This window comes from Neolamprologus brichardi, chromosome 3 (genome assembly GCF_056152115.1).
Source record: "Neolamprologus brichardi isolate AB-2024 chromosome 3, ASM5615211v1, whole genome shotgun sequence".
Classification (NCBI taxonomy): Eukaryota; Metazoa; Chordata; class Actinopteri; order Cichliformes; family Cichlidae; genus Neolamprologus; species Neolamprologus brichardi.
The window spans coordinates 11,660,729-11,686,205 of record NC_142106.1 but is presented as its reverse complement, the minus strand read 5'-3'; the positions used below and the strand labels follow the sequence as shown (position 1 = coordinate 11,686,205).

The 25,477-nt window shown below is 39.6% G+C and overlaps 1 protein-coding gene across 1 annotated transcript; it reads left to right on the top strand.

The window, feature by feature from the left end:
- The first annotated feature begins 9,872 nt into the window (after nt 1-9,872).
- Nucleotides 9,873-19,803, top strand: LOC118455667 (uncharacterized). Its single transcript, XM_087838125.1, has 5 exons — nt 9,873-9,891; nt 10,141-10,326; nt 10,568-10,669; nt 11,535-11,858; nt 19,608-19,803. Exons 1-5 carry the CDS (start codon nt 9,873-9,875, stop codon nt 19,649-19,651), a joined length of 675 nt encoding a protein of 224 aa, XP_087694251.1. The 3' UTR covers nt 19,652-19,803.
- The last annotated feature ends 5,674 nt before the right edge of the window (nt 19,804-25,477 follow it).

Below are 25,477 nucleotides of genomic sequence, written 5' to 3'. Positions count from 1 at the left end.
ACGTGCTGCTGTTGTTTAGCGCGACATCCGCTGGTTTTCTCTTTCTGGCAAAAAGTGGACGATAAACAAACAAGAGAGAAAAGCCATCAGCTGATCATTGATCAGTTTTATGACTGAAGTAGAATCAGGAGAGGGAGGGGGAGAGAATGAGAGAAGAAGAGGCAGCTGTGCAGCAAAGAAGAGGCAGCTGTCCAGCTTTGTGTCTTTTTCATTGTAGCTGAATTACGGGACAAACTGTTCCTTTTCACCTCAATACGAAACGTGTAATATTTTCTCTGAATACCAGACGATTCTGTTTTTTACTGCACGGTTGGCAACTCTACTAACTAACCTTATGAACAAAATAAAGTTCAACATCAGTAACATCATAGCACCCACCCAGCTGTATAGAAACTCCGTCATGCTAGCTAGCACGCAGTTACGAAAAAGTCAGAATAACGAAAATAAACTTCACCTAAACTTGGTTTATATCTGACCCAGATAGACTGCAGGTCATAACTTCTTACCTGAAGTTCAGTTCACCTGATACTCGGACCGGCGGCCTCACCTTTCCCTCATCCACCTGCTGGCCTCCACCACTTGCTAATGTTAATGAATCTGTGGAAGCTCTGCGATAGCCACCACATGAAGTAACGAGTAACGAGCCTATCTAAATCCCAGTAACAATAACGCGTTGCTGATTTTTGCATAATAACTAGTTACCGTGCTCTTTACCACAATAATAATGTAGTTACTGTAACGTGTTACTTAATAACGCGTTATTAAGTAACACGTTACAGTAAACACTGGTAACACTGGTACTTACTGAGTGTTGTTCACTCAGTAAGTACTCACTCAATTGTTGTGAGCTGGACTGTGTGTTTGTGGTCTGTGGTTAACTGAAGCTAACAGCTCTGCAGTCGTCCAGCATCCTGTTTCTGATAGAAAGAAAACACTTCAGCTGCAGGTGTTTCAACACAGGACTGTTCATGTGTTGTAGAAGTTTTCCACTTAAATAAAGTCTGCAGACGAGCGGTGAGCGGTAGCTAACATTCTTTAATCCAAGCACACAAAGACAACATACAACCAAGCTTGATGAAGTCCCTGCATGACCGCGGGACAGACGGTCAGCAGAGTCTCCCTGAGTCTAGCATGGCTCTCAGTTAAATACCTTCTCCAGGAACAAAGGCAGTACACAGCTGTTTCACACCTTAATGTTCACACTCCCTTGCTACTTCCCAGAGTCCTCGAAGAGACAAAAGACTGGTCCTCTGGAGTTCCTGTTTCCCCCAACATCCTTACTACACCCCCTACCATTTGTCTTACAGTATGAGTGTCAGACATGTTAAAATCCAGTGGCAAAGAGGCATTACAATAACGTGATTAATACCTAAGTGAAAGAAATTCCTATACAATCGTTAAACACAGGAAGGAACAAGGAGACATCATTTGGAAAATCATTTCTCCAAACTCAACCTTTTACAGTAGTTTTACTCTTTCCCCCCTAAATTTACCCTTTCACTATTTTAGATGTCATCAGCATTTTAAATCCCATGTACCTCAGTATCTGTGCCTTAAATTCTGATTCTCACTTCTACAGTTTTAATATTTTGGCAGTGAATGACATCCTCCATGCTGACCATGGTTAGGTCAGCATGGAGGATGTCATTCACTGCTCAGTTATTATTTTAGTTTAACTGTAGTCTAAAATGTCTTCTCACTGCAGTGAGTCCTGGCTTGGCTAATGACAGTGTTCATGTAGTGTTTGCTTTGTGCACTGTGGTTAAATGTACCAGTCTGCAGTCTCACAGTTCTTTGTGGTCACTCTGTTTCTCAGCAGAGGTGTTAAAAAAAGAAAAGGTACAAAGGTGCTGATTTTGTAAAGAGTTGTCCATTAGACTTTTCATGATGCAACTTCACAAATAATAATAATAATAATAATAATAATAATAAGAAGAAGAATGTAGCGTAAGAATATAATAATACTTTAAATGTTCTACCTGCAGTAATTTAAATGTTTTTTTCATTATACAGAGACTGATTCAGCTGCAGTCGACGCAGCAGTGAGAAATGAAGACTTCACTTAAACAACCATCAGAACAAGGAGGCCCAGGCCCAGACCTACCAAGGGGGCATTCATAGTCAATATCAAGTGTATAAACAGACTGAAAGTCAATTAATTTCGTCTTTTTTAAAGTCCTGCATGTAAAACCAAAGCAGCAACTTCCTGTTGTTTACACTTAAAGCTGATGAGACTTCTCACCGCAGTGTGTTCTGGTTTGGCTAATAATAGTGTTCATGCCGTGACGATAAGTTTTCTTTGTGCTTTGTGGTGAAGTGCACCAGTTTGCATTAAAAGAAAATACTGTAGCAGCTTTGTGGCGTCTGCCTTCTTTTTCTTTCAAACACCCCAGCTGTTTCCGGTCAACAACTTTCATACAGCACAGGTGTTAAGACGTGGAAAATAAAATGAAAATCTCAAATGTATAATACTATTAGCATTGTCAGTGAAGTAATTTATGTGTTTTTTTGTGCAGACACTGATGCAGCTGCACAGGGGGAACTGACATTAGTTACGAACTATTAACCATCATGCCAAAGAGGACCAGAGGTACAGCTGCTCTTTGTCTTTAACTCTCAACAGACCTAAGCAAGCTGTAGGAGTTGCTTCTTAAGAAGGCTGTTAAACCACTATTAATCACGTGAGTCATCCCATGCGCCTAGGTGTGAAAAAAGCATGGGTCATTATCACCACAGGTTTTAGGTGAAACCACTGTGGGACCTTGCTTCTTCTCCTCACTTCTCATTGGCTCCATTTTGAGAGGCGCCACCATCGCTAAGCAGCATATCAAAAACATTAGATTCATGCAAATTAATCACATAGTGAGTGGTTTGTGTTTATGCATGTTGGAGGTATTTCCCCTTCAACATGCATGTGATCAGTGTTGTGGTCAGTAATGAAAAACTGTGATTTTAAAAAGTTATTACACATATTACACAGAATACTAGTAATGGAGTACGTTACTTAACTACACCCAGGAGAAAGACATTTGTTATACTACTCTTTGCGTTATTTTCATGTTACTCTGAAAAATAATCCAAAAAACACTGTCTCATAATTATCAATTAATAATATAAACAAACAGGCTACAGCTCCCACACACCAACACAAATATGAACTGTGTGTGTTTGTGTTCAGACTACTCTTCACTGAAGTAGTCCACCAGTCCAACCACTGACGTCCAACTGCTGGTCTCTAACTGGTCCTCCCAGCACTTCACACCAGATGACATCCACATGTTCAATGTATATATTGTCAACATCGCAGATATTTATATTTAATTTATGTTTGTCTTATGTGTCTCGGCCAGATGAATAAACTTTTGTTCTCACTCTATTTTTTCTATGGGTTTCACCAGTGTGGCAAATGGAAAATGTGATTTAATTCATCTTTAGAAAACAAATAAGCAGTCAATTGCAAACAACGACAGGAGCATCATTCAAATGCCTACATACATATATATATATATATATATATATATATATATATATATATATATATATACACACACACATATGGATGTCAGTGTATGGCACACACTTATTCATTTAGTCACCTAGAAACCAACAAGCACTCGCCTATATGACATAAACTTTCTTTTTTTTTTGATGAAGTTTTGAATTAAAAGTAGAAGTACAAGTCTCTGGTTTAAGCAGAGACAGGCAGTAAAGCGTTACTTGTAATGCGTTACTGTAATACGATTACAAGTAACGGGTAAAGTAAGGGATTACTATCGCAAAAACGGTAATTAGATTACCGTTACTTTCCCGTAGGCACACTGCGTTACTGCGTTACTAAAACTGTGATTTTTTGCAGAATGTCTCATGACAGTGACGTAAGCGAGTGCGACGTTCGTGACAACAGCTGTGTGCAGATCAACAATGGATCATATATCGAGTGCAGAGAGAGTATGAGCGTGCAGCGTTTAAAGCGTGGAAGTACTGACCTTACTTTGAGTTTGATTCCATAAAAAGTGACAAAAACATTAGTGTCCGTTGTGCGTGGGAAGAAAACTTCTTTTTACAGCGAAAAACCCCTCCCCTAAAATTCCAAGCAAGCACCGAGTAGCTACGACGTAATGGGAAACTCTTCAACTGACCGCTGCGGCACACCTGCACCAGGGTAAACCTCCGCCTGCTATACAGGTGAAAATAGAGCTACAGGTCTTTGCTAGCCTTTGAATTTATTTATTTTAAGATAAGAAAAGATAAGACTTTATTGATCCCACAACGGGGAAATTTTTGCGTCACCTCAGCTCAGGTACAGATATCAGAAGGAAATACAAAAGTACAAATAAGTACAATCAATGAAAAAAAGATAATACACCATATACAATGGTAGCATACACAGTATGTGATTATGGATATGGTTGGAAATATGCAAGACATAAACTATAAAGCTTGACATAACTATTGTACCACTACTATTCCTATTTATAGACACGTATACACACTAAATATACATATGTATACATATACATACATATATATACCTGCACATGTCCGTACACATGGAAGGTCCATTATGCATGAAGTGGTGACCGTAGATGTTCACAGTGTCCAGTGACTTATGACATCGTGATTGAGGAGTTATAGAGTCTAACTGCTGTTGGGATGAATGATCTGCGAAAGCGCTCTTTCCTGCAGCGAGGGTGTTTCAGTCTCTGACTAAAGGAGCTGCTCAGCCCACTCACATACTCATGCAGTGGGTGATGTGGGTTGTTCATGATGGATGTCAGCTTTACCAACATCCTCCTCTCGCCAACCACTTCCACAGACTCCAGGGGACATCCCAGCATGGAGCTAGACCTCCGCACCAGTTTGTCAATCCTGCTCCTGTCCCTGTCCGTGCATCCACTCCCCCAGCAGGCCACTGCATAGAAAAGGGCAGATGCTACCACAGTGTCACAGAATGTCCTTAACAGAGTCCTGCAGACTTCGAAGGACCTCAGTCTCCTCAGCAGGTGGAGTCGACTCTGGCCCTTCTTATACAGGATGTCTGTATTTGTAGTCCAGTCCAGTTTATTGTTGAGGTGAACACCCAAGTACTTATAAGAGTCCACTATCTCAATGTCTTTCCCTTGGATGTTCATCAGTGTTGTAGGGGGTGACTTCCTCCTGAAGTCTATGATCATCTCCTTTGTCTTGCCGGCGTTGATTTGGAGTACGTTGGTCTCACACCAGCCAACAAAGTCACTGATGACCCTCCTGTATTCCTGATCATTCCCATCTGATACGCATCCAATGATGGCTGTATCATCTGAGAACTTCTGTAGATGGCAATCGTCCGAATTATAATAGAAGTCTGAAGTGTAAAGGCTGAACAGGAAAGGTGAGAGCTCCGTGCCCTGTGGTGTCCCCGTGCTGCAGATTACCACCTCGGACACACAGTCATGGAGCCTCACATACTGTGGTCTGTTTGTAAGGTAGTCAATGGTCCATGCAGTCAGCTGTTTGCCTACTCCGGCTCCCTCCAGCTTCCCTCTCAGTAGTGCAGGTTGGATGGTGTTGAAGCACTGGAGAAGTGAAAAATCATGATCCTCACAGTGCTTTCTGCTGTGTTTTACTTGCATCTATTTGAAAGACTGAGTGTAAACAGAAAAAAATATTTTATTTTATGTGCTGGAATGTGCAGAAAATAGGTTTAAATGTTAAACAAATTTCTTCCAGTCACAGAATGTTGCATATAATTAAATTGTTGCTTGATACATAAAGTTAAAAGATTAAAACTAATAAAACAAGTTTTAAAAAGAGACTTTTCCATTTGATTACATTTTGTATGATGGATTATGCAGAAAAAGTAGAATTGGGCTGAAAGATCTATCACTTTATCACCTGTTCAGGTTGTAAATCGTGTTTTTAAAAGTAAATAAGTAACTAATTACTTTTGAAAATAACTAATCAGTAAAGTAACGGGATTACTTTTTGGGGGAAGTAATCAGTAATTAGTTACTGATTACTTTTTCAAGTAACTTGACCAACACTGGGTGTTATGACATGCATAGGTTCTTTCTCTTCAGCACCCTCTGCTGGTCATAGTGGGAATACTCACCAGCTTATATTTTGGTGGGGGTTTTTCTGTGTTCCTGTGGGTAGAGGAAACAGGAAGCTGGTCGCTTGTTAGCCTGCAGAATATGTTGTTGCTCTTTAAAACATTTCTGCCTTGGAGAGTTATTGCTTGTGAGTATTAATGTACATGTTTACAAGTTTATTTGGTGCATTTCTATTACATAGATTTGTTTAGAAACCAGTTATTTCATCTGCTATGTTTATCTTTGAGGAAGCTAAACTCGCTAAGATGTATTGTGATCAATACTGAGTCGCTGTTGATTACACATACTATATAACAGTAGAGTTCATATCCTAGAAGTGTGAGTAAAAAGGAAAAGACATCTTGTAACATTTACTTTGTGTTTGTTTTTAGCTTTACGAGAAGAAAAGGATGTCAATCATTGAACTACTGACGAAGTAAAAAGCCTTAAACTTACTTCCGCCTCCAATGTTCATTGAAACCGTCTGTCAAGTTGGGCAAAGGGACGCACAATAAGGACAGAACACTGGGTATAAGCTTGCTAAATTTGAGTTTCAGCTTTGTTATGATTAGAAACTCAAATTTGGGGGCAATTCTGACTGGCCCCCTCCTCGACTCAGAGATGGTCTTTCGCTTCTTAATGTAAATGGCCTCCTTGACTCAGCACTCAAACCTGCGTCTCAACTGTTCTGATACTCCTGACATATAAGGGAAACCTGCAGTCAGCTGACACTGAAGAAGTCACTTGGATGAGTGATGAAAAAATTCTCACACTGAAAATGCTACGTACAGATGAACAGAATGAACCTTTTGGGATTTTCTTACCTGGATAATTTAGCATTTAGACGTGTGAGTTAATGTAAAATGTGAATCGTAGTGTTCCAGTCAGTCTGAAATGGATTTGTTCATCAACCAAACTACAGATCACTGAGTACAGAGGACATTTTATTTTGTGATTTTCTATTTATAATAGTGAATATCAACTTAAAGTAGTACTTGCTTGTAGTGGTGCAACGGATCAAAAGTCTCACGGTTCGGATCGGATCACATTTTTTTTTTGTCATGGATCGGATCAATTTTTGGATCAGCAGAAAAAAAGAAGCCAAAAATTTAACTCGACATTTACTTATTTAAGTATTTTTTGCCTACTAAAAACATTCAACTCAAGACTCATTCCACGCAATTATATAAAAACAAATTAAGATGCAATATATAGCAGTACAGTGCTTTCTATCTACTACTCCGCTGTGGTATAATGAGCGGTCACGGTCACGTAGCTTTTCGTTGCCCTGGAGGTCCACCCATTTGTAGTTAGGGCAACAGAAGATGCCTGGGACAGTTCAGCCATTACTTTAAACTTTTCCTGCTCATACATGCTTGGAGCGATCTTGTCACTGAAGTGGACGCGCGACGGGATGTAGCGTGTCATAGCGTGGCTCAAGCACGTTCATCATAGTTTAAACTAGTGCTGTCGGCGTAAATCTCGTTAAAATGACGTTAATGCCGTAACTGCATTAACGCGGCAAATCTCCGTTAACTACTTACCGCGGATCACCCGTGCGTGGGGCTGCACGGCATCAATGCGTCAACTAACGCGTTGACTAGTTTAAACCCCTTGTTTTGAACACCAGAATATGGCCTCCCGTCTGCTGCTAAACACCCCAAATAGCTTTTGTAATAGCTTTAGCCCAGTAGGATTGGGCAGCAAAGGGCTGCTTAAATACCGCAAACCCCTCTGCTCCTCCACTTGGACCGCTAGCGCTGACCATAACTATCGCTTGACAGACTGACCACGCACACCATACACATACTTTTCTCTTCTTTTTCGAATCTTCCGATCACGTGCGTGCCGAACTCAGAAACTGACACCTAAGATATAGAGGACCCAGACTACTGTCCCCCCCCCCCACTGAACAAGGCCAGTCAGATACAGGGGAGTACTCTGATGAGTCGTCTGAAGAGGAAATGGATATTGAGTCCAACTGAATGAGCCCCTCTTACTGCTCTAGCCACAATATTCTGAATTAGTTGGCCAGGGCTTGCACCTGGGTCTAGTACTGTCTCCCCAATAGATGTATGGAAGATGTTCATGTCTGATAATTAATTGGAGAGGTGCTGACATGCACAAACATGGAGGCACGAAGAGTAACCACAGACAGGTAAAAAGAGTGGAAAAATGTAATCAAACATAAGCTGGCCTTCATTTGATTGACCATTCTTGCAGGAAGTGAGAAGAACTGGGATGTACCAGTCGGTGTGCTTTTTGGGAGTTCTCTGCATAACCCATTGTTCAAGGCCACTATGTCAATTCGAAGATTTGAACATATTCACAGTTTCTTGCACTTTGAGGACAAGAGGACCAGAGCCTACCGACTGAAAACAAACCACATGGCAGCTTTCTGCTACATATGGGGCCTGTTCCTGGTCAACTGCAGGCAGACATTCATCCTCAGTGATTGTGTTACAGTGGATGAACAACTTGTGCCTTTCAGAGGGAAGACCCAGCTTCTGCAGTATATGCAGAGCAAGCATACAAAAGTGATACAAGGATACAAAAACTGCAATTTCTTAAAATTAATGAAAAAATAAATAAAAATGCAAAGGGCCTCATGTCACAAACATGTTTTATGAGGAATACCTCAAATATGAGAATATTACAACTCTTTGTTTTAAAGATTTCAAAGAATAATAACCAAGTTTATAGCAAAATGCATTGTTTCTATTTGGGGTCATTTTTGACCCCACTCGTGGAAGAGTGTAGGTATTGGTAGGTTGTGCATCCAAGGGTTAAGTGAGAGTGGACTTTCCAAATGTTTGGAAAAACAACTATAGCCTAGTTACATTCGTGTTTTTAAATTGTTTGATCCCACACAAAGGCTACTTCCTTCCACTGTGTTTGAACCAATAGAAAGCTGGTACTCAGAGGAAGAGGGCGGGCTTTACTTGGTGTCAGTGAGAGAAATGAAAAAAAGCTCAAATGAGTGAGAAGGACGATGAAGGAAACATCTGTGCTGTGTCTGCTCTGTAAGTAGAATCTCTGTGTTTGTTTGAATTCTTGTACTTTGACTATCTGCTCTCCTGATAACTGATGATGGACTATACTTAAAGTATAGTCAGTGGTGCACATAATCATAATGATCACTTTAAGTGCTGCTTTTATAAACAGCTCAAACTGTGGTAAAAGACCATGATGAGGCTCAACTGCATGGATACTTTCATGTCGTGAGAAATTTTAATAAAAAGAAAATCCAAAGATAAAAAGAACAAGTGGTAGAAACTTGATGGATGAAAAGGTTCATAAGGACTCCAGGTTTCCCCCAACATTACAAATACATGCTAGGTTAAGTCATTATTAATATTTATTTATTTATGTTTTATCGTTTGTTTGATTAAGTGTGAGAGATGCAGATATTGACGGGGTCGGGTTATGTTAAAAAGTATAAATTGTTATACATTGTTCATTGGTTCAAAGGTACACCACACTTCTTTTTGCTTGTCTGTTCTGGTATATTTTTCATTTGAACTATTATTCTGCCAGAGTACTCATATTTACAAGATGGAATTGAACGCCCCATTGGTGTGTCAGAAAAAAACTCTTTTGTACGTATGTTCCTTGAAGGGGATTGGAGTCGTTCTTTTCCACCGCAGCCAAGGGCTAGGAGTTGAAGAGGAGCTGCTGTATGTTTTTGTCAATGACCTGATTTTGGAAATAAAGCATATGAAGTGAGAAAGCAACTCCTGTAGTCATCTTTAAAGCTGCAACATAAGAATTGCACACGTTTTCAGTTCTTTGTTGCCCAAAATGTATGACTGGCACCAAAGTAAAAATAAGCAGATATAGAAGACACAAGTTTTTGGTTTGTGTGGAGTTCTTTATGTTCACCTCAAATCAACCTGAGTGTCATTTCTCTTTAGTCCTGATCTCACTGCTGAGCTGCACAACAAACCAAGGTCAGTAAAGAACATGCTGGATCACTGTCACAGGTGACACACTCACCTGTCTGTGTTTCTGCAGCTTTCAACATTCACAATGTGACGACAACTTAATGACTGTGTTTGCTTTATTTTAGGGGAACACACCACCACACCTCCACCTACATCCACACCTCCAACTGGTTCCACCTCCATCACTCTTCCTCCATCACTCTCTCCTCCTGTTGTCTTTGTGTTGTCATTTTTTACATCATCTACTCTTACGGTTCTGCTGGTGTTACTGGTGTTACTGGTGAGAAGATACATTGGTAGGAAACTTGAAGGTGAGACTCACACTGTCAGTTTTACATGTGGTTTTATTTTCCTGAATAATCTACTCATTTATTATGAATAGATGTTTTTTATTTACATTCTCTGCACATGCAAATAATAATTGTTACGATACAATAAAATATAGAAATAAGTTTACAGCAAGTTTTTTTCATAAATAAAATACCATATTGAATTTTTACAGTAAATTACACTAATTGCATTTTTGCATAATGCACATTTTGATCATTTCAGCAGATCATGACAAAGCTGAGGAAGATGACATTAAAGATGACATCACATACAGCGACATCAGAATATTACAGCGTCAACAACAGTCAGTCGACCAAAACAGAGGTAATATTGCTTCTTTTTCTAATTTGTCTTTCGGGGTCTGGGTTTTGTGGTTGTGAGATTTGAACGTCAGGAGAAGCTTTATTTTATAAAATGTGAACACTTCAGGAAAGTGTTGGTTTCTAGAACCAGAAGGGACTACATTTAGGAAAGTGCTACATAGCTTGACTTTTACGCTAAATACATAGACTGTATGAGGGCATCACACAGGCACAGATAGATGCTAATTAGAGCTAATTAACATTCAAATATATCCTAGAATTTCACTCACGAAAACTGGTGCTCAGACTTTTTGTATGGTTTGTTAATACAGTGAAGGAAAACTTTAAATGCAGCAACATTTTTAGAACGTATTTCCTCATGACTGTGAAGACAACCTCTCCAATATGCTGGTTTTAGTTAAATGTTTAATTTTCCTGACTCTGAGTATGGTTGATTTTATAATACACAAGAACATTATGGAGCATGCAAAAGAGGGCTCAAAGTGAACAAAAGTATTTTGGAAAATTAAAAGAATATTTTTTAATTGCTTCATTATTCAAATTAAATTAATCTCTGTATGTATTTTCAACTGTTTTAAAGTTTTATAAAGTTTAGTATTTGGTAGTTTGTGTAACATCCTGTCATGCTGACCAGATACATACATACATAGATCCTGACGATGAGCTGTTGTGTTTTCAGTAGATTTTTTAAAATAAATGTCATCAGTGTTTTTAAATATTATATTTACATCCAAATTGTTTATTGTGTAAAAAATTCTGAAACAGCAACCTCCCCCCCCCAAAAAAAACAAAACAAACAAAACTATACAATAAGTTCTGCAGCTTCACTGCATGCACTGATGTCCTGTCTTTGTTTTACTGCGCAGAGAGTGATTCAGCTCCAATCGATTCAGAAGTGAGAACTGAAGGCGTCACTTATGGAGAAATCATTGTCAAAGAGCAGCAAAAAACCCTCCCCTGCTGTGATGCCGAGACAAATCCCACGAGTGAAACTGATCACAGCCCAGAATCAGCAATTCAAAACAGCAACATTGCAGACGTGGAAGCAGAGCAACTGCGGACGGAAGTTTCAGGCTGTCTCAGTGATGAAGAGTTCCCAGCATCCCCCAGCAACATCAGCATGGAGGAGAGGAAGTCACTCACATCACTTAGTAATGACAACAACATCATCATCCTTCCAGCAGACAAAGGTAGGCGCATGCTTTTTCTAATCCAGAAAGACTATCAGGACAAAATGTTGTCACTGCTCAGGGACAAAAAGGAATGCGAGCGCCTGAAAAATTACCCAGGATGTGGTTACAGGAAGAAGGTGATAGATTGTCTGAAGCAGTTAGAAAGGGACAGATTTAGCAAACATACATAAACAGGATGCACCTTTAAGACCGCATGTCTGTAGGATCAACTTGGTCACCTATAACATTTCTGAGTTTCTGGCTTCGATCCTCAACCCGCTGGTAGCTCTGAACACCACATCCTGATCACCTTGGATTTTGTTGAGAAGGTGAGAGATGTCATTATGGAGGCAGATCGTGTACGATGTTACATCTCTCTTCACTTGCGTTCCAGTCACTGATGCGTTGAAGGTAATTTGTACGAGATTACAGACTGACCCAAAACTCAGCAACAGAACCACTTTGAGCACCAATCAAATGTTTCCTTTTCGAACTGTCTTCATTCCATTTAAGATAAGATGAAATAAGATAGGATAGGCCTTTATTAGTCCCACACATGTGAAATGTGTTGTATCACAGCAGAAAGCAGACAGTTAAAGTAGTAAAAATTAAGGTCAACAATGGGATTGGATAGGATAAGACAAACAACAAAATTGCACTTTGTGTTATTGCACCTATGTGGATATGTGCATGTGGTTAGCTGCAAAATTCTTTGTTATGGAGTCTGACTGCAGTAGAGAGGAAAGACCTGCAAAATCTCTCTGTCCCGCATCGTGGGTGTTGCAGCCACTGACGGGTCTGCTGAGTGCTGTCAGAGGTCGTGTCCAAATTCATGGGCTGTATCCTCCTGAGGCCGCATTTGTAGACCGATTACGTCACAGCGACGCCTCGAAGGCTGTCCAAATTCGTAGACTCCTCCGAATGCAGCCGACAAATGCGTCCTCCTTTTTCCCGAATTTGAAAGATGGGTCGGGTGTGTCCTTCGTGGCCTACAATATCCCAGAATTCATAGCGCGGCCCAGCCAAACTCCAGTTTCCAATAATGGCGGCCGCTACTAAGTTTTAAAATTACTCTTACTAATCTTTCTGGGTCACAAAATAAACTTGTAACATATTTTCAGGCGAGAAAGTAGCTGTGTAAACATCAAATATCTGCTTGGTTTATCAAGATATCGCATATTTGCAAAAGTGCTTCGACGTTTTCGGAGACGTCTGCTACCCACCAGCTCGATAGCAAACCGGGAGCTCGAGGGTCACTGATGCGGCCGAGAACAGCACAACTCCCGGCAGATCATTTTCAGATCACTGCGGAGTTTCGCTACTCGGGTTAAACGTAATATATAAGTCACTTAGACAACCTAAAAATGTTATTGTTGGGCTTTTTTCAGTGTTTTGTTTGTTCGTGAGTAAATCGGTTTGGCTGAGATTAAAGTTATTAGATTAGATTAGATAAAATGAAACTTAATTAATCCCCCGGGTGGGTTCCTCCTTGGTTTTCACACAGCTGAATAAATGTCAAATAGAAAACTGATTAAACAGAAGTGTGAAACGGTCGAGAATTTACGCCAGTGTCCTGTTATACTTTAGATAGCAAGGAGCAGACGGCCGAGTTTATTAAACTTCACTGAGACAGCAGTGACGCTAATCAGAAGGCTAGACCGTCCAATTTCACAGCTGTTTACTTCCGGCCTACCCGACCTTCTGAGGACCCGGCCCACGTAGACCGCGAAGGACGGGTCCTCAGGAGGATGCAGCCCATGAATTTGGACACGACCAGAGTCTCTTGCCAGCACTGAGCAGCTACATATACCCTTCACATATTTGGGTCAGCACTACAGGCAGAAACATGGGTGTGCCATGGGTTCCCCGCCCACTGTGGCCAACTTGTACATGGAAGAAGTAGAAAAGAGGGCTTTGTTATCCTACACTGGAACACCACCAAGTCATTGGTTCGGGTACGTGGATGATTACGAGGATTACGTCCAGATGAACAAAATCAACCTTTTGCAGATTTATTTATATCAACTAAAATGTTTTGGGGGACTTTTTGTTGTTTTTTTCTTTCTTTCTTTGCTGTATTTACTTTTTTTGCAGCTTGAGGGTCTGTGAACCAAAATGTGATCACATGTGATCATGGAGGATTGTTTTCAGCAGTCCAGTGATCAACATAAAATGTATTTATTTAATTTGTTTTCTTTTAACCACATTATGTCTTCAGTACTGTGGTCTCAGGTACAGGTTGAGCTTGTATGGCCCAGATGTCAGGCGTGTTTTGACTTTTAGCTGTGTGGTAACTGGATATTTAATCAAAAAGCAGCTCCGATGTTTCTACTCTCTGCTTTTGGCTCACACGCTGGTTACAAACAGGATCAATTTGTTATTGATAATAGGCGCAGGATGGAACATATGAACAGACTAAAGGTCTTTAACTGTAGGTTTTCAGCCTGTCAAAGTGTTCCTTTAATACAATGAGTCATTTTGACTTAAACGTCTGCATCTAAAACCACAGTAGCAGCTTCCTGCTGCCTGTTGTTCAGTCGAGTTAACCACAGCTTGAATCTAAACATTCTCACCGTAGTGTGTTGCTGCTTGGCTAAGAATAGGGTTTTGAAAACACGCTTGCATCCTGCTCTGTGGTGAAGTGTATCAGTCACCATGAAGAAACAAAAATAGCAGCTTTGTGGTCATCTACCTTCGTTTATTCCCACAGAAACAACACCCAGCTCTTTGTAGTCATTTCTCAGAAGAGCAGTTAAGGAGGGGTATAAACTGTGAAATTCGGTTGTTGTTTATAGAAGTTAAGCTCTGAATAGATAAAAATAAATGAATAAAAGGTTAATCAGTATAAAATGTTTCCCTGCACTTGTAATAATATACATTCGATATACCTGCAGAAATTTACACATCTTGCAAAAAGTAACCCAGCTGCAAAATAAGATGTCACGTATGGACAAAAAAAGTCAGAGGTCCAGCTGCTCTTCATCTTTCACTGTGGGCTGATCCTGTTAAATTTGATTGGATCAGCACTTCTCAAAAGCTGGACAGGGACATATTTACCACAGTGTAAATGGCTGTAAACATTTGGTAATGAAGGAGAGGAAGGCTGTTCCATTCATATATAAAGTAATAAATAAAAAGTAGGTTTTTAGCTACTCAGTTGCCCTGCTTCATATTTTTCATTTCATGATGGAACAAATATTTCAGGTGGTCTGGATTCTGCTTTGTAGATGCAGTTTTTTTTTTTTTTTTTTTTAGCAGATTAGTGTTTCAGACTTGTTTTAAGTCTAATGGATCATCCTAAGAAACTGTCTGTCTAGGTGGAGAGAAGCTCCCAAATCAATTCAATCCATGATTCGATTCAATTTGAATCAGAAAAATATGGTGTCAGACAGTCAGAAATATTATAATTCTGATCACTAATCAGTACATATCCATATTTTTATATCTATAAAAAGAAAGGTGACACTTGTGAGACTTTATCAAAGGTGTGAGCATCACAGCAGATGCCTTTGTGCCAAAGTAACTGAGGATAAAACTCAGAAAAACATGAAGGAGATTTTCTTCAGTTTTTGTTCTGCAGTAGAACAAAAACTGAAGAAAACCGTGAATCGACATATGAACATTACCTGGACTGGTGAAGTGAAGCAAAGTTACAGAGGTTTTTATTAGATACAGCTATGCATTTTGCATAATATTAAATAGTTTCTTGTCAGAAGTCATTTAAGTAAAAAATAAAATAAAAAAAAAAAACACAGTGGCCAACAACGCTGTAAACAACTGTAGACTGCAAGTGAATGGGAAACTGTTCTTGTATTCGGACAGAGAGAGAGCTGTGCATGAAGTGTGATTTTTATCGTTGTGGGAACAAAACTGCAAGAAGGGATTCATGACGATGTTTATGTGAAGCGTAGTTTGGATCGTCTTTTGCTGCTGGTTCAGTGAATATTGTTTGGAGAGAGATAAAACCTGCAGCTTCAGAATCAACACAAAAAAAAACCGTAAACACAAAGTGCGGACCCGCCGATGCATCAAAATGAGTAAGCTGTCGGCTTTCTAATTAATGTCTTGTTGTATCTCAGTATGGCTCAGGGGGTTGGGAAGTGTATCTGTAACCGGATGGTCGCCGGTTCAATCCCTGGGCTCTCTGTCCTGGTCGTTGTGTCCTTGGGCAAGACACTTTACCCTACCGCCTACTGGTGATGGCCAGAGGGGCCGATGGCGCGATATGGCAGCCTCGCTTCTGTCAGTCTGCCCCAGGGCAGCTGTGGCTACAACCGTAGCTGCCTCCACCAGTGTGTGAATGCGAGAGTGAATGAATAGTGGCATTGAAAAGCGCTTTGGGTGCCTTGAAAAGCGCTATATAAATCAAATCCAATCCATCTCTGTTGTGGTCAGTGCTTTCCTCTATGCTGTTGCATGCTGGGGCAGGAGGTTGAGGGTCACAGATGAAAATAGACTAAATAAACTGATCCACTGGCTCAGGAGGTTGGAAGCTCATCTTGTAACCGGAAGGTTGCTGGTTCGATCCCCCTGGTCCTGGTCGTTGTGTCTTTGTGCAAGGCACTTCATCCTGCGATATACAGCCTCACTTCTGTCAGTCTGCCCCAGGGCAGCTGTGGCTACAACTGTGGTTTGCCTCCACCAGTGTGTGAATGAATAGTGAAATTGTAAAGCGCTTTGGGTGTCTAGAAAAGCGCTATATAAATGCAAACCATTACTAATGTTGTGGGGATGGAGCTCTGTTAGGGTGGTGTCGGAGAGGCGAATGTTGTCCAAGATAAGGACAATGTTGGATAATACTTCCCACCCACTCCATGACATGCTGGTCAGTCACAGGAGCTCATTCAGTGAGAGACTGAGATTACCAAAAAGCACCACTGAACAACACAGGAAATCATTCCTGCTTGTGGCTGTACAACTCCTCCTGTATTGTTTGTAATTTCGTCTGTTACTATTTTTATAATTTCTTCTTGGAGCAACTGTAACCCACATAATTTCCTTAGGGATTAATAGTCTTCTGATTCATTCTGACTTTAAATCATTTAACTGTAAATTATACATTTTAAGTTTTTATTGAGCCCTTTACCACGAGTCCTAAAGTCTATGTTTATCTTCTTACTCTTCTTATATTTATTGTTTGTTTACTCGCACTGCTGTAACTGGAGCCTCGTCGTCTTGTCTCTCTATATGCTGTATGTAGCAGAGATGACAATAAAGTTTACTTTGACTTCAGCAGCAGGCGCACCGAGGGCTCTCACGCTCACTTTTCGTGTATAGAATTTTGAAAAACCATCCATGCAAATTACAAGTCTTATATGTATTGGTGTTTTCGTGTTTGTTGTTTTTTTTTATTTTGTTTTATTTTTACATTTTTGAAACCCGGCAAAGAAGGAAATGGCTACAAAAACAATTCAGTGTTCCCCATATGTGATTAAAAACCAAAGACTGAGCAGCTGAAACACATTTTTATAATTTTTATAATTTTTTAATTAGTTTTTTGTACGTTTGTACATTTCAAGGACTCTTCGATATTTGGAGTGTTTTTTTTATGTATCTGTATTATATTATACATACACATTAAAAGTGAATCTCTGTCCAAAAAATGCACTCAGTTTACTTTTTACTCACTATGAGCATCATTCATTATTCTTCCGCAGTAATTAAGGTTAAGATATGTATTTTATTCCAATCCATTCTTCTTTTGCAGCATTTAAATTACCTTGATCAGATTTGATGGTTTTGTTACAGACTTTTCAAAAAAGTGTTTTGCTTTTCTTTCACAAATGTGGGATTAAATTGTTAAAATGTACAAAACAGTGATGTCATGTTTTATGACGGGGACCCAGGCACAGAGAGACTTTAAATCTTATGATTTAATAAAGAAATTTGCAGACTTGCACAGAGATGGTAAAATTATGATGACTTATAACGGAGACGAAGACAACAGATGACGAGGACAGGGAGAAACAGGGGTTTAAATGCACCAAGGAGACAGTCAGAGAGAACTCGGGACAACTGGAGACATTTAGGGATACAGGGACTGACAAAGACAGGGAAGATGTCTCATTGTGACAAGTAAAGTTTATCTTGCCTGGCTGGGCAGCTGTCCTGGTGCTCAGCACCCCCAAAGCTCTGATCCTAGAATCGCCCCTGGTCGGGACAATAACTGTATTGGTAAATCTTGTTACAGGCTTTTGTTTGCTACCTGCTAAGTTTAGATACTAACTGATTAAGCTCAGAAACCTTTTAAAAACACCAATTGGGAGCTATGAGAATGTTGTTTTTATTCAATTATTGTTCCTTATAGTGTGGTTTATGTTTGTTCTACTGGTGATGGTTGGTGTGATGCTGGCTGCTCGATGTGGTTAGCCAGCCCCCCAAGCCACATCACAATAGGGGGAGGTATTAAAATATAGATACTTGCTTTGGTTACAATGAAATGATTGAGTGTTAATAGAACCACGATATTTGAGGTTTTAAAAAGCATTTCAAAGCAGTACATTGTGAAGCATTGTAAATTAAGTTACATTTGGTTGTCAAGAGGTAATGAGGATTTTAGGTAAGTCTCCAAAGTTGATTCTGTTCATCTGGACGTAGCGTTTTGTGGGAGAAACGTTTCGTCACTCATCCAAGTGACTTCTTCAGTCTCAGCTGACTGCAGGTTTCCCCAAATCTTATAAACAGTACATTTGCACAATGACTGAAACCAGCCCACTGAAGGAACAATGGGCTGGGAGGTCAGTTCCTTCATCATTAATATGCAAATTCTCATGACTCTCATGATTCTCAACCACTGATCAATGGCCATGATGGTGTGGGATGGTGTTTGCTCTGTGTTGTAGAGTCATAATGACACCCAGTTTGTGCTCAAGTGGATGATGAGAATCAAACCTTAGATACCATATGCGTAGGTTTATACGACAGCTTTTAAATGTCCCCCATTACTGATAGAAATCTCACAGTCTAAGAAGGCTAACCTGCCACTTTTAATATCCTCCCTGGTGAATTTGATGTGTTTGTCCACCAAGTTAATGTGATCCGTGAAATGTAGCCATTCCCCAACTCTCTGTAAATGGTACTCATGGCCATTGATCAGTGGTTGTTGATCATTGGTCATGAGATGAAGAGAATCAACTTTTGGAGATTTACTTACCTGGATGATTGAGCACGCATCAAGACGATTTCACATAAGCCATGTGCACTAGTCTCACCTAAGTAGTAGACAGTAGGGTCTGCTCCAGTGACTGTAGAACAGTCATTGGTCTGCACATTGACATTTCCCTGACAGTCTGTTTCAATCAAATAATTTTCATTTCAATTTCTTATTTTGTTTTATTTTATTCTATCTATGTATGAATGGATGAGTTTTACTGAGGCAATGCAGGTCCCAGTTGTTCACTTCCAAAACAAACTAGATGTCTATGGTCTCTATTCAAATTGATATCCTACTGGGCTTTTGAAGAGGTGCCACAGAAGCAAAAAAGAAAAAAAATGTGTGGAGTATTTTTTTAGAATCAAGTAACTCAAATTACTCTGTGAATCGGTGCAGCTCCACTGCACAGTCTGTTCTGCCGGTCTCAGATTTGAGTTTTCTGATTTGTTTCAGTGTGTTATAAAGCAGTTAAAGCGTGGAAACTATGCAGGCTATATGAGGGGGTTCTCTGGTCTGACCTGGGACTGTGTGTCATGCAGAGAGATTGGACATCTTGGAGTTCAAAGCTTGTAATCATGTTTCCTGTTGTTTGAACTGTGTGTGTTTGTGTTCAGACTTTAAACCAGAGCCAGATGTCGTCTACTCTTCACTGAAGTAGTCCACCAGTCCAACCACTGACGTCCAGCTGCTGGTCTCTTACTGGTCCATCCAGAACTTCAAACCAGAGGACATCCATGCATACAAATGATTAGTGTGTCTTTTTGTTTCCAATTATTTGATTTAAAAACTCACAATCTTAACCAGAGCTGTTTCAGTACTTAAAATCAACAATGATTTAAAAACAATAACAGCAAAACACATTTTAACATGTTTTATTTTGGCACTTTGTTCTTGTTCCCATGACAGTTTTACTGCATGAATAAACTTCTGTTCTCACTTGTTTTTCTCATGCTTGTCTGTGTCAGTGGCTGTTCACAGCACACAAGGGCTTCAGTGCGACTACGATCAGCAACGTAACCATAGTTTAGAAAATTCGTTAGGATCAGAAGTTTTCTCTTAACCTGTCATATTAAATAAAGCTATTAAAGTTGCAGCCCCTGTGGTGCAGTCACAGAAATGGCCACACATCTGAAGACAAAATAGTTGCAATACAAAACATATATTAATTAAATAATTAATAAAACTTCACTTGAAGGACAAAAAATATTACTACATGAATCTGGCCGTACTGCATCACTGATTCACTCCTAGTGTCTAAACTACCAGTTATCACTATGTGTGTCAACAATAAATACAATAAAAATCATAACTAATAACAATTAATAACATTGTACTCTGGAATAAACCGTGAAAGCATCACTGATGATCTGCTTGAAAATGTGTGGTAATTAAACTCAAACAGCTCCATCTAGTGGACATACATAAAACTTGCCATTCCAGTCAGTAATCAGCCTGTTTCTAAATGTAGTTATGTAGTTTGACCTCATGGTGGCAGTGGCTAAACCTACAGACTAACATGTTTAAAATGTTTAGGACTATTAATATCAATGTTTAAGTACTTTAAGAATATTCTTTCTCTTCTGATGAAGATCTATTCAAAGAGTTTAATAACCATGGCCATCCACACCACACATAATTAACCTGATAAACTTGAATTTATTTATTTATTTAACTATTTTTGGTAAACATATTGCAAAAAAACTTGCAAGTTGTCTTGTTGTTGCAACACTTTTTTTTCTTACCAAAGCAGGTCAAACTGATTTGCAGCCCTTCATGTCAGCTAGAAACAGGAAAAAGAGCAGAGTATTGTCACAGTTGGCGGGGCCAGACCATACAGTGTGTGTGTAAAGGACCCAAGTGTGGACACAGATGAGGAGACAGAATAATTACAACAAAAAGCGAGCCTTCATTTGGCTGAGACTCAGGAACAGAAAACCAAGCGAGAACAAAACTAAACCTAAACCAAACGAATGGAAACACACAGAATAAATACACAAGGGGTGATCATCAGTGCAAACACATGAGGAACGAGCTGACACAAATGTACATAATGGCACAACAGGGGAAGTGAGGCTAAACCAAGAAACACGGGACCTTTCAAAGTGAAACAGAAACATGGAGACTAGACATGAAAACACATGCTCAGCATAACTAAAACACGTGACAGACTAGACAAGAACCCACACACAGAAACCAGGAAGACAATGATAAATAATGGCTGACTTTAACCTCAACTAAAAGCAAATAGTTAAATAAGAATAACATATGACCCAACAGTCATATGACCTCCTATGAGCAAGCACTTTGGTGACAGTAGGAAAGAAAAACTGTGACTAGGTGAGAGAAGGAGGACAGGATAAAGACATGCTGTGGAAGAGAGCCAGAGATTAATATCAAGTCAAGGAAGAAGACACTCTCCATCTCCTCTTCACCTGTAGGACAGGAGGACGATAGAGACAGAGAGAAAAAAACGCTGGCCTCTCTGGATCATCGCAAGAACAAGCAAACTGATAACTGGTATCACACTAAGAGACTTTCAGCTTTCTTTAAAAAACATCAGATTTTAAGTTCAGGGATTTTGTAATTGTTGAAAAAATACCACCATTTTTTTGACATTTATTACAGTTTAAACGAAGGAACAATGTCTGCTGTAACGTCTGCATCTATCTGCTGGACTTTACTGTCTGTCTGCCTCTCGTTTGTCTCTGCAGGTGAGATTAAATTTCAGATTTATAAATTATTAACACTCTTCAAGGATTCTGTTCATTGTTTTAAAGGTGTGTTTGACTGGGCTGTATGACCTGCCACATCTGCCGAGAGTTAAAGCTTAAGGACTGATCTGAGGTCTGTTTCTTTTCCAAGCATTTCTGTTAAACCAGAAATGTTGGATGAGGAGAGCTGGGTCATTTAGCTTGCGAGAACTCTGTTTACCTGAGCTTATCCTCTCCTTCTGCTACACTTGCTTCATTTCCTCATACCCACAGTTCATTCCTAAGTTCACATCAAAACAAATCTGGTTTTTCCTACTCTGCACAAGTTTGTATTATTACAAAGATAACAAGTGAGGTTGAACCAGCGGTTAGTCATTAGTGGGCTGGTACAGTAAACTGTTGGCAAAAAAATAAATCTTCAATTAAAAGCTACTCATTGGGAAAAAAATCTTTACTTTTAAACTAACTCTGTTGCACATTAGCTTAACTTTCACTATTCATAGAAAATGTGTCAGCATAAAGCTTTAGATACACCTCTGCTTACAGCATTTTGAAAGCAGAACAGATATTTATAAATTTAGAAGTTGAATTTAGTAGACTTTGTTGCAAGATTACAGATTAACCCTTTAAAGCCGGTCGGAGCGGGCACGCTCCGTTTTGCGTAACTATTTTTAAATCCCGGTAGCACTGCAACCACATAAGCTAGTGTAATATTTTTTTTACCATCAGGGCCTTATGAGCCTATACTGGTGTTTTTAAAAGTTATGTTTGACTTTATGACTTTCTGTGTCGTTTCTGGGATACTTAGGACTCATATTGCACTGCTGGAAATAGTTTATTTTAATGCATATGCTGTTTTTTTTTGCAAATTTGCAAATTTTCGTTTTTCCTGCAGTATATAAAAATTGGTGTATTTCAAAAATAAAACTATGAAGACACTCAGAATAAATTTCCTGTGGTGGGAAACTATTTTGTGCAACTTTTTTGTATTTACAGTTTTGAGGGATAAGCCTCTTAAATTTCTCTAACTAGAAATATATGTTAAAAAAACAAAAACGATTTTAATTTTTTTTTGTACTTTATTGCACTTTTTTGCAATTTATGTAATTACTATGCATTTAATGCAGACATATTATTAAAATCTGGGCTATAATGGTTGTATTGATGCATATCAACTTGAAATGCTCCCAAAAATGGCTCTACAGCATGTAAAAATATAATATAAGCTCTGGCAGACTTGGTTCTATGGTAGGTCTTAAAGGGTTAATAATGCATTATCACTCATTTGAGTGGAGCACAGATGTCTATTCTGAGCTTGACTGCCAGACTTTCAAGTGAGATGTAATAATCATTGTAAAGCTGGGTCAAAAAACCTAAAACCTCAGTTAGTGATAAAGGTGCCTTGATGGAGGTAGTACACTTCCTCTGTTAACTCTGGCTTCTTGCTTTAGGCCCAGTGAGTGCTAACATTAAAATAAGGTGTTTGACTCATCATTTGACTCTTCTTCCGCACAAAACCGATCAATTGAACACTCCTGACACCAAACACAGGAACGGATGATTGACCACTCAGTGCGGCACATGAATTTTGGTGCAACATTAAACACTGGTTTCAAATTTAAAACTATCCTATTGGCTGATGAACATAGGCGTGATAATTATGCTACTTTGTATTCTGATTGAAGAAAAGTTTATTTAGGTGACTGAATATTGTTAATATCAAATGTCTACAAAAAATCTGACTAACTTCAGAATATGCTTTCTGTCTCTTCCACAGCAGAGGTCTAAAAAATGAAGACCAAGCATAACAATGTATTTATAGACTAAATAATAAGTAATTATGAAACAGTGGTGCTGTAAGTACAGTAGCCCTTCATTAAGTGAGTTCACACAATATCCCTTCACTAGACAGTCAGTCATTGACTGAATGTGCCCCTTGTGTTTGTCTGAAGCAATGTACAGTAAAAAGCTCTCTGATCTCCCAGCAGCTCCTCACTTTAAAGTGACTGGTGTCCTCTGTTGTTTCCTCTTTCAGTACAAGAAATTATGTTGGGTCAGACTGGAATGACCATCACTCTGCCTTGTCAAGTTCCAAGCAACAACAACTCCATTGTAGCTGTGGAGTGGAGCAGACGTGACCTGGAGCCAGAATATGTCCTTTTTTACCGGGACAATAAGCTTGTTCCAGATTACCAGCATCCATCTTTTAAGAACCGGGTGGATCTGCAGGACAGACAGATGAAGGGTGGAGACGTGTCTTTGATTCTGATGGATCTTACTACTGATGACGCGGGAGCATACGAGTGTTACGTGGTCCAGAAAGGAGCGAACCACAGCAAAACAACGAGTCTGGATGGTTACTACATCAGAACCACCTACCTGACTGTTTCTCTTCAAAGTGAGTTGGTAGAGTTCAGTTTGTTAGTGGAGATGAAGCTGCTTCCTGGTTCTTGATGTCTGATGTTTCTGAGGTGAACAAAGCTTGGATCCTTGTACTTGTACCTTATACTTTAAAACTGGCTACAGCCTGTAAAAGACAGGTGCATTTGTAGACATCTGTTGTTGAGAAGAGATGTCTAGGTTGCCGTAGCAACCCCTGTTCTTTTCTGTGATTGGCTGCTGCTGTAGTGATCAGTTAGTTCTTTAACCTCTGTGCTCTATTGTGTTTCTTCTTTCAGACCACAATAACAACATAGTTTTTGGGGGAGATACAGTCACTCTAGAATGTCAAGCTCCAAACAGCAACCCCATCATAGCTGCATTATGGATAAGACCTGACCTGGAGCCACAATATGTCCTTTTTTACGAGGATGATGAGATTGATACATATTATCAGCATCCATCTTTTAAGAACAGGGTGGATCTGCAGGACAGACAGATGAAGGATGGAGACGTGTCTTTGATTTTGAAGGATGTGACAGCTGATGACTCAGGACTCTATGTGTGTTACGTTGACCAGAGAAAAACGAAACAAACCTGTCTGGATATTCACCTCGTCAGAATCACCTACCTAACTGTTGTTCCTCCAGGTAAGTTTGAGTTTTACATGAAGGAGGGGTTTACATGAATAGGATGAAGGACCTATATAATCTTCTGTACCCAACATTTACACTGACCATGAAAAAGTAGCATGCCATGATTGGTGACTCAGTGCTTTCTTCCGGTCCAGCTGTGTCGAGCTGCTGGTAGAATTTCAGGATGCCAGCCACTTCCTCTATCTGCCAGTACTACATACTGGGGCCTGTTCTTCCATGATGGTTCATGGCTCCCCGTCCTTTCTTCTTTGGCTTCCTGGTACCACCAGTATTGGGGAGTAACGCAATACTTGTTACGAATTTTAAATATAAAATATGAGTAAAATATATATATGAGTAACTGTATTCCATTACAGTTACCGATTAAAAAGGTGATATTGAGAATACAGTTACTTTGTTGAAATAAATGGATTACATGCGGTCTTTTCCTGTTTCATATGTTAGGCTGTGCCCTCTGTTTCTGGTAATTCCACGCCAGTGGAAACCCAAACAAAACATGCATTACAAGGCTTTAATGACTGTGTCTCAATCTCGCGCCCCATGTCACCTCTACTTGCGGCCCACATAATGACATGAAGAAATGTTTTAAAAAATGATTTAATGTGACGGCAACAGGCTGATTGTTGCAGGCATAGCCCTAACGAATGTAGCCTCATGGGCAGTGTAGTCCGTACTGCAGTGAGAATAGTTTGCTATACCCGTTGGGTGTCTATGAGCGAGGGAATGAGAAAAAGGAGA

Bases quoted from the DNA above. Each gene is read 5' to 3' on its own strand.
- LOC118455667 (XM_087838125.1), top strand. The intron at 10,327-10,567 runs GTGAGACTCACA...TGATCATTTCAG, and splicing joins CATTGGTAGGAAACTTGAAG to CAGATCATGACAAAGCTGAG. The intron at 11,859-19,607 runs GTAGGCGCATGC...GTTTGTGTTCAG, and splicing joins CATCCTTCCAGCAGACAAAG to ACTTTAAACCAGAGCCAGAT.